The sequence below is a fragment of the Colias philodice genome, chromosome 8, assembly GCF_061535455.1.
Source record: "Colias philodice isolate Cphi_HAF_F1 chromosome 8, ilColPhil1 Martin Lab GWU primary, whole genome shotgun sequence".
Taxonomy (NCBI): domain Eukaryota; kingdom Metazoa; phylum Arthropoda; class Insecta; order Lepidoptera; family Pieridae; genus Colias; species Colias philodice.
The window spans coordinates 3436329-3446188 of record NC_143093.1 but is presented as its reverse complement, the minus strand read 5'-3'; the positions used below and the strand labels follow the sequence as shown (position 1 = coordinate 3446188).

The 9860-nt window shown below is 33.4% G+C and overlaps 1 protein-coding gene across 1 annotated transcript; it reads right to left on the bottom strand.

Annotated features, from left to right (window-relative positions):
- Positions 1-202: 202 nt before the first annotated feature.
- On the bottom strand, positions 203-8794 carry nero (deoxyhypusine hydroxylase nero). The gene is made up of 4 exons (XM_089698050.1): positions 8451-8794; positions 7692-8009; positions 7163-7352; positions 203-535 (listed from the first exon to the last, which is right to left on the bottom strand). Exons 1-4 carry the CDS (start codon positions 8728-8730, stop codon positions 415-417), a joined length of 909 nt encoding a protein of 302 aa, XP_089554176.1. The 5' UTR covers positions 8731-8794; the 3' UTR covers positions 203-414.
- Positions 8795-9860: the final 1066 nt, after the last annotated feature.

The window sequence follows — 9860 nt, the reverse complement described above, 5'->3', positions numbered from 1 at the left end:
TTAAAAACAGATTGTAGATGTGATCTAATAGGTTGGTTTTCTACTACATAATGATTTATTATTGCCATACATAAAATATATATTTTAAAAGTAATGAAACAAACTACGTATTTAATATACAAACTTTAATTAATAATTTACTAGTATTACTATTACAACAATCTAGTTATAAAAATTCTCTTTGAGCAAAAAACACATGTGCTCTTTTGAAAAAAATTTTCAACAAGTATGTAAGTATGTACTATTATAAAATATAAAATAAAAAAATATATAAAAATACTTATCAATCAATAAATTCAATTAAAAATTGCATCATCTTTAGATAACATAGACTGGGACACTGTTACAATTTTATGAATTGTTTTAAATTAAATACTCTCTATCTCAAAGATTTTTAATTGATAAATAATATTATTAGCTCTCAACAGTCAACAATGTATTAGCATATTGGAATTCGGGGCTATTTTCATACTCCGACATATCAAGAGCGACTTCACAGCTCTCGCGAACCACTGGTCTTGGATCGTTAAGGTACCTGAAATAAAATATTTATTTTATTACACTTTATTACACAATGATACTAGAATGATGTAGAAAAATAGGCGGCCCTATCACTAAGTAGCGGTCTCTGTCAGGCAACCACTAGGAGAAGGTAAAAAAGCCAAAGTATCATGAAAGCTTTGAGATGAATTTTTAAATACATTCATATTAATCACAACAGAAGTAAAATTTAATTTAAGATGTATAAGAGCTAGTATTAGGGTGCGTACAGACTATGTAACATAACATGCTATATAACATTGTTATATAGCATTTTACCTACATTTGTAGTGTTATATATATAACATTGTTACACAGTCTGTACGCACCTTTAGCAGTGGTGGCTTGTTCTTGAAATTCAATCACAAAGTCCATAATATTATTCCATACTAGCTGTTGCCCGCGACTTCGTCCGCGATTCGGTCGTTTTTCATCATTCGTCGTTTAAAAAAAATACGTGACACTTTATATTTGAATGTTCTTAATTGTCTCTTATAAAATTTAACTACATTAAAATTGAATACTCTGATAAGAAAATCTTAAAATCATCGAAAATCATAGACATCGAATATCTGAGGAAAACATGAATGAATGTGATTTAAATTCTACATTTCTTAGTAATTAAAATAATAATCTAAATTAAATGTAGATTAACAGTTTGAGCGCACCATTATAGAATATGTACCTAAGTAACGTCAATTACGTTAGTGTACATAGTAACTTTACTAAAAACACGATGACTTTCTTTCGCGCTCGGTACCACAAACTAAACATGTTTGTGGTACGTGGCCCGCGTCACTTTACCCCCCACGAGTTCCCCTCCGTTGCTATGCGAAAATACATTCGTCGCCCTACTGTAGGAAAAATTGTAATACTGTGGCCTGGGCGTTATAACACGCTCAGGGAATTCCTGAGTGCTGATAGACTTCCGTCTATCGGCATTTATACCAATTTTATATTAATATCACCATCTTGAGGAAAAGCTTCTAATGTCGATTTAAAACGCATATATACGGATTAACCTGATGAATTAACATGTTCTAAAATTGTGAAATGAGTTCAGTTTTAAATTCGAGAAATATTGATTTCTTGTATTCGATTATTCGCCGTAGTCGAATACAAAATATATTTAAAGAAACTTAGGTTGGCCTTCAGGCAAAAGGGATCCTATCAAATGATAAACTTGACCTTGTATCTTAAAAGTAAGAATGAAAGGAGCATCTGATAATTGTTGAGCACCAAAGGATCATTTAAAACGCAATACTATAAGAGCTAATATTGTCTAAGAACTGTTTAGATTGCACATGTTCCTCTAAAACTTAAAAGTAGTGATTTCAAAGGTTCCGGCGTATCTTCAAACGAAAGCCGACTCCTTACTCCACTTTAAAGCATTACAAAAAAAACATACTATGTTAATATCGCCTATACAGAAGATGATCTGTAGGTAATCAATTGTGAGGTTATAAGCAAACCCACTTTTATATTTGTCGGACCACACCACCGAATTTGTAGATTGATCTTCTATGTTTACCTCTAAGTCATTAAGACTATGTCGAAATCTGTCTGCAGTAAGACGGGCCTCTCGCTATTCGTCCGTTTCAAGAGACCAATAGTTTCAATTCTTAATCTTTCATTAAACAAACTTATTAATCGTTCTTGTCTCAAATAATGGTAATATTCGCGTCCCTACTCTAGTCATTGCTTATGCTCATGTTCATCTTCGAGAGATCGAATAATATTATGGTGCACCCTATTATTTGTCAAACGGTCTTCATATTGAGTAAAAGTTTCAGATTCTCGAGATAAAATATGACGATCGTGATCAGCTGTGAGACGTAATTCCCTTTCAGTGAGGGTTTCGGTCTCACGGGATAGTACAATATGCCATTTGCGATCAGCTGTGAGACGTTATACCCTCTCAGTGAAGGTTTCGGTCTCACAGGATAGTACATGCCGTTCGCGGTCAGCTGTGAGCCGCAATTCTCGTTGTGAAGCGGTTTCAGGTTCGGCATAACACATGTTGTTTTCGGTCAATAGTAAGCCTCTTATCTCTAACGATCCTTGAGAACTCTTATTTCTCATTTTCTTAACTTTGCTCGAATTTCGATATAAAGATTTTTTAGGTGGCACTGATGCGGGTGAATAAAAATTAAGTTAAAGCCTGATTCCCACGACATGTTTGCTTCACAAATCCGACCGCGCCACACCACACCACATGCCATGGGAATCGGCGCGCTTGTCGCTCGCCAGTGCTTGCCATACGCACACATGCCGTGGGAACGCTCAGTTAAAATCGCGACGGATGGCGACAAGCGCTTGTCGTCTGCCAATGCTTGTGAAGCAATACATATAATAAAATTGTGGAAAAGTGATGTCTGTACAATTAAAATATGTAGAAAAAAATTAGCAGGTGTTATTATTATCGAGAAATCGAGAGAAACCATTTTTTTCTCTTAAAAGCTCCCCCCCCTCCCACTTCCCGAACTCCGATTGACCGTAATTTATTTTTCCTTACATTTTTATCATATCCTTTTCTAATGGGTTTCATCCTACTGCGATTTTTTTTTGTTTCAAAAATTATCTACCCTGGTGTATAGGTAAATTTTCCACATAAAATGTCCTTTAAATTATGTCGTATTATATTTTTAACCCCCGACGCAAAAAGACTGGTGTTATGTGTTTGACCGCTATGTATTTCTGTGTGTGTGTGTGTGTGTCTGTCTATGGCACCGTAGCTGGCTAACAGGTAAACCGAATTAGATGCGGTTTTTTTTGTTAGGCAGAATATTTTCCGACGCTGGTTCTTAGATAAAGTGTATCAAAATTGGTTCATCCACTTATTATACCTACATAGGGGTAAAAGTGGGAATGAAAAAAATGAAAGTTATAATTTATTTTTAAAGATCGTCGGGAAGTTTATGAAATTATTTATTCCTTTTTCTATACACTTTTCTTCGTCTAAACGGTTTAGTTACGTGCTCTCTCTCTCTTCAGCCTTTAGTTACGTGCGTGAGACAGGAAAGATCTAATTTGGATTTGTTGCTGGATTTGATAAAAACTGAGTATCGATTAAGCTGATCAGTGGCTACACCATAGATTATTAAAAACATCCGTTTAAGAAAGGAAGGAAATAGAATTTGCTCCTCTCCCCCCCCTGGTTCCTAAAAAATAATATGACATAATTTAAAAGAAATTTTACGTAGACGTACACGTACGTAGAATTAGTTAGGCGTTTCTTTTTTGATTTTCGATATTATATACTAATCATAATTTTTAATTACATTATGTAGTAACTATTTGGTATAGGTTAGGCATTTCATTTCTTGATTTTCTTTAATAATTTGGTACGTAAGTTTTTTAGCTCAGTTTAGTAAGAAATTTTAATAACAATTCTTTTAATTATTTATGGTAAAGTCCGGTCGCGGAGCAGGAAGAATTTCGTACATTAACCTGTCACTGTCAATCCCTTGTAAAAATAATGTGTCTTGCTCGCACAGGTGCAATGACCGCCGTCCTTAGGGATTGTAAACCTTTAACCTGAGAGCGTAAGGTTTGTGTTTGCTTGATTGGTGTCAGGTGTTCAATTATGATTTTGTGAATTCAAAATTTATAAGAATAAACCTCAAACTCTTTATGTCCAATCAAAATCCGCCTAAGTCGAAATCGCGTGTTAGAATAACGTATTTCTGTAATATTGTACCTACATAGTAAATTATTTTTTGAAAAATAAGGTCATAAAGAAGTTTCACTTCTTATGTGTGTACACGCACACTTTTTTTTATATAATATATCGTTGTTATTGAAAAAGTTAAAATGTAACTAACTAATAAGTATTGTAAATGAATAGAGGACATTTATTTAATAAATTAGTAAAAAACATTTTCTCCTCCAAATATTTCATGCACTTCATTCAAAAATGTTTGTGACCACTGTCAGTAGGTAAAGAGGTCATTGTACGAAATTCTTTCTGCTTCGCGACCGGACTTTAGTACGTATTTACTCAATAATTGTATCTTAAGTAGTAATTCAGCATGGGCGTAGCCACGGTGGGGCTGGGTGGGGCGCTTACCCTGGCTTTGATCTGGTAGGTACTAATTGTGAAGGGGAGTGGGCGTGGGCGTGGGATTGGGACTGAACGTGGCATATGGCGTGGGAGTGCGAGTGGGCGCGGGAGTGGGAGCATGAAAATAAAAATGATTTTTTATTGTTGCCCCACCCTGAGCCCATGGTCATAGGTCCCATAGTCACTATTCCACGCGAAAGAAGTCGCGGGGACAGCTAGTAGACAAATATAATCAGAAAGCTTTGAACTCCTAAGCTCAACCATAAAAGATAGACATTTATGATGTCGGGAGATATTTTTTATATAATATGGAGAACATTTCTTTCATACTTGATTTCTGTGTAGCTTTAACCATTAAGATACACGCATTAAGAACGCACACGCGACGAAAGCTTAAAAATGGAGTTGCTGCTCTGCTCACGAATATGAAAAATAATAGTTATTTAGGAAATATATTTCATGTGCAGAATTGACCTCTACAGATTTAATATAAGTAGGTATACATATATTTAGATTCCAATTTCCATGTAACGTTAAATTCGACTATACAATAACTAACAGACAACGCAGGTTACTCTCGTTTCCGTAAGTTGAGGCGGCTACATATTCGGTCCTAATAACATGACTTTTTGTGAACGAAACGACAGCGCGGTTTAATTCGATGGCAACACCATCAGAAAAAAGGAAATATTTTTAACTTTGAAAAAATATTATGATTTACACTATTATTAATACTATTTTAACATTAACACAAAATATAAGACTGTGAGTGTGTAAAAATAAATCCAGCTAGTTTCACATCACACTTATGTTTATAATTAGGTATACGACATGAAAATATATTAATTACCAAGCAATAATCATATAGATAAATACTGAACAAAAGTATTAACAGTCAAAGTATATTATTTTTTACTAACAACATGTAAATGATGAAGGAATAATAATTATCAACGAACTAACCTTTTTGTATTAGAGTCCCGCCTCGTGATCGAATTATTAAAACACGAAGATTTTTAAAAATGTAACCAATGAACACAATCAATATTAGATTAACTGTAATGGACAATGGTGTCTAGTTTGACTTTAAATAATATACATCTACCCTCACTTTTAAAAATGTAGTATATTCACACGAATTATAAGCGCACCTTATAGGGAAGGGAAGATTTATTATGGGTTAAAGAGTTAAATAAATAACTAACATAATTATATTTAAATTATTAATTTTTAACATTGTGTTCAGTAGTGTTAACATGTAAATTGATTTGATTTTTACGAAATCTCATAGATGGCGCTGAATCAAATTTGTCTTTATAGTACTAAGATTCATTAAACAGTTTCTCTGCCCAAATTACGTAAATGACGTAGTTTTTATAGTGTAAAGCTAGATAATAGCATGGCTTACTCAAAAACAACATTTAAACATGAGTCTTTAGATTGTACGCTGTCGTAGTACACGGAATACGTAAGAAAAGTAAAGGCTCACAGCTCCTCCCCCGGAGGTGATAGCATGATTATATGTTTAAAAAAACCTCACTCGACCTGTTAGTAATATTCATGCAAAATTTGAAGTCAATCTATGCAGTACTTTTCGAGATTAGCTCGGACAAACATACAGACAAACAGACAAACAGACAAACAGACAAACAGACAAACAGACAAAAATTCTAAAAACTATATTTTTGGCTTCTATATCGATTATAGATCATGGAATATGTATTCTTTTAAAAAAATATTCAATGTACAGTTTTGACTTTCCTACGATTTTATTATATGTATAGATTAAACCAGCATGCTAAAATTAAATTGACTGTCTTGTGAATAATATGAAGGTAGCATTTGAAAATTTCTTTACCACAACATGGCTAAAAGATGCGGTTCAATTCCCACATTATAATCGTATTTTATTGTTACTTAAAAAAAATATTTTAGTGGTAACTATAAAATTAAAATGAATGTAACATGTTATTCACATAATAGCTGCTGCAGGAATATGTTATATAATTTGGACTTAAAAAGGTTCACACAGTTGTTATAACATTCATCAGTTTTTCTCATATTAATAGTGAAGTAATTTTATGTCCCTAGACTATAGAAATTTATACATACCGAAATTGAAGCTAATGAAAACGAGGATAAGCAGATAAATTTGTTCTTGCTTATAGCAAAACATCAACCAGCATTTGAGTCTGTGCAAATTACTCTTCTTAACAAGTCAATAACTGCGTTAAAAACAACCGACTTCAAACTTGTACTTGCAACATTTACAAATACAGACAAAAATGCTCATAAAATAAAAACTACTGGGCCTATCCGAATAAAATTTTTATGGGACCAATTCGACACCATCCCGCATCGAACAAAAAAAGAATCACGTAAATCGGTTCAGAAACCACGGAGTAATCGGTGTACATACATAAAAAAAAAAAAAAAAAAAAAAACATACCGGCCGAATTGATAACCTCCTCCTTTTTTTTGAAGTCGGTTAAAAAATGATAAAAATTATGAAAATATAATAAAAACAAACAACACAAAGCAATAATTAATATTAATTACCTCTGTAATACTTCAGTACACTCAGGTGTAGCAATAGAACCGAGAGCCTCAGCTGCTTCATGGCGCACCATCTCATGTTCCTGTGTGTCTTCTAGAGTCTTCTTCAAGAATGGAATGCTACGCTCGTCTTGCATTTGACCAAATATGAAGGCGACTTCGTGCCGGAATAGAGCACTGCTTGCTTTGAAACCTGTAATGTGAAAAGGTTATTTATTGATTAATTTAAAAACTATGTTCAAATAAAATAATGTTAAAAATTGTATTGTTTCTCTATCTCTCTCTTTTGCTATGGCACTTACGAAGGACAACTATAAATGGGTAAGTGCATCTTAACTATAACTAGAATACGAGAATAACTACTAAAATATAAAGTTTATGTATGAAATGAATCATAATTGGTTAAACTACTTTACAAATGTTATGTTATACAAATGAACATGTATTTTCTTTGGGTATAACACACAATATGATCAGTTTAATAAGGAAAGAAAATAAAAAAGTGAATTTTATATAAAAAACCATACCATACCTTCTCCCAAAGCGTTAATACTCTCCGTAGTACCCAAGTTACGCAGACTAAACATCGCTCTGTACCTCTCAAACAAAGATTTGCTTTCGTCCAACATTGTACCCTTTAAAGTCTCTATATCCTGCTCTGTGCTTGGCGGCGCTGGATCAATTGACAAGAACTTACTCCTACTGAGTATTTCATCATTACTCTGTGACACCCAGCTCAATCTTTGTAATGCTATTTGACAGGTCTCTGCCACTTCTATAGCTGAGTCGTTCTTGTATTTCTCTAGTAACTCTATGAGGTTTGGGTCGCCGATGGCTCCGAGTGCTTCTCCTGTAATTCATAGATATTATTTAAGTTTCAAAATGGGATATAATTGGATAATTTTTACAGAATAGACTATGTAAGATTTTTATTTTTTATTACATTTTGTACTTTACATTTTCTGTGTGCTTATATTTAAAGTTTCTATAAATAACATCTTATTGAGTAATTACTTACGAATATGCACTAGGAAGTAACATCACAAAAGAATTTAACCGATAATTCTATGATACTATCTTATTGAGTAATTACTTACGAATATGCACTAGGAAGTAACATCACAAAAGAATTTAACCGATAATTCTATGATTCTATAATATTGATAGAAAGGCTTGTACAAATAATAATATAATGCTCAAAACAGTAAATTTTGGCACCTGCAAAATGTATGTCTTTAATAAATAGCTAATTGGCATATACGTGAGAATATTTTGTTTTGATAAAACTAACCTGCTTCATGTCGTACTATTGGGTCTTGGTTTCTGTCCTCTAGAACTCCTCTGAGAATAGGTATCGCTGTTTTATCCTGCATCTGGCCTAAACAATAAGCTAGTTCATGTTTTAACAACACTGACTCATCTTTGAAACACTCACTGATGCAATTTATTGCAGTTTCTCCACCAATATTTCGGAGAGTGAAAAGTGCTCTAAACCTTTCTTTCATTGGTCGGTTTGGATCGTTTAGGACCTTTCCAATATTTTGTATAGCCGTTTCAGTAAAATTTGACATTATAATTATGTGTTAAAGGGATACGTGTAGATAAATTTCAAGTTTATAGAAAACAACAGCAGCGTGAACGGCAGTGTTAGCAACCTGAAGTGAGCTGATTATCGTACCAGGGGCGTAAAATTATCGTACATTAGGCGTTTTTGGTTCGAAATTATCGTACTTTTTAGAATAAAGTCAATTATAAATAAATAAATCATATAAATTGTAATATTGATAAGTATGCAAGTTCTCTATATTTAATCTTTGTTTAACTACCGCTGTCAAATCAACGGGACACTGAAACCCAAACGTTTTACGTGCCATATTATTCATTATACTCTTTGGTTTTACGCGTGGTACACACTACAGACCTGAACCGATTCCATTTCCACTTTATGTTCAATAAACGCGCCAAGTTTAAAATTCAATCTGACAAAATTTCACTGTTCCCATGAAAGTTCGATATGAAGCACGTCAAAATTTCATATTTGTATGGGTGAAATAATATAAATTCTCGAATTTTGCCTGATAGAAATTATCGTAAAATCAGCGTACGATAATAACATGCTATCGTACATCGTACGTAGGCACCAAATTATCGTGTTTGTACGATAATTATCGTACGGTTGGGAACGCTGGTGAACGGTGAACGTGAACTTGACATATGACAAATGACACTGACAAATGACAATACTCATGCTGACATTTGATAATTATTACCAACATTACGACTTATGACAAATAGTGCTGTTCGAAAAAAAACATTCAATAATCGAATCAACTACATATGTATAAGAAAACTAATTATAAATATTCTAATTTCATAAATTGATACTATTTGTTTTTATTATTGTAGGAATTGTCAAGAATCGTACTCGTACGTATTAACACTTTTGTAAATTAAAATATAAATTTGAATATTATTCTCAAAATTACATGGAGCTTGAATTCATGTCATGTCATTCAATGCCTTTTTATTTTTATAGCGTCTGTAGATGCTAGTCTAGCATCTACAGACGCTCCGATTCGGTTGGTGCCAACCATCCGACCACGACCAAATCGGAAAGTGTAGAGAGCGGTCGGTCCGACATAATTATTATTAATATTGGTTTGACGTGGTCGGATGCGCCAGCAATACCGACCAAACCAAC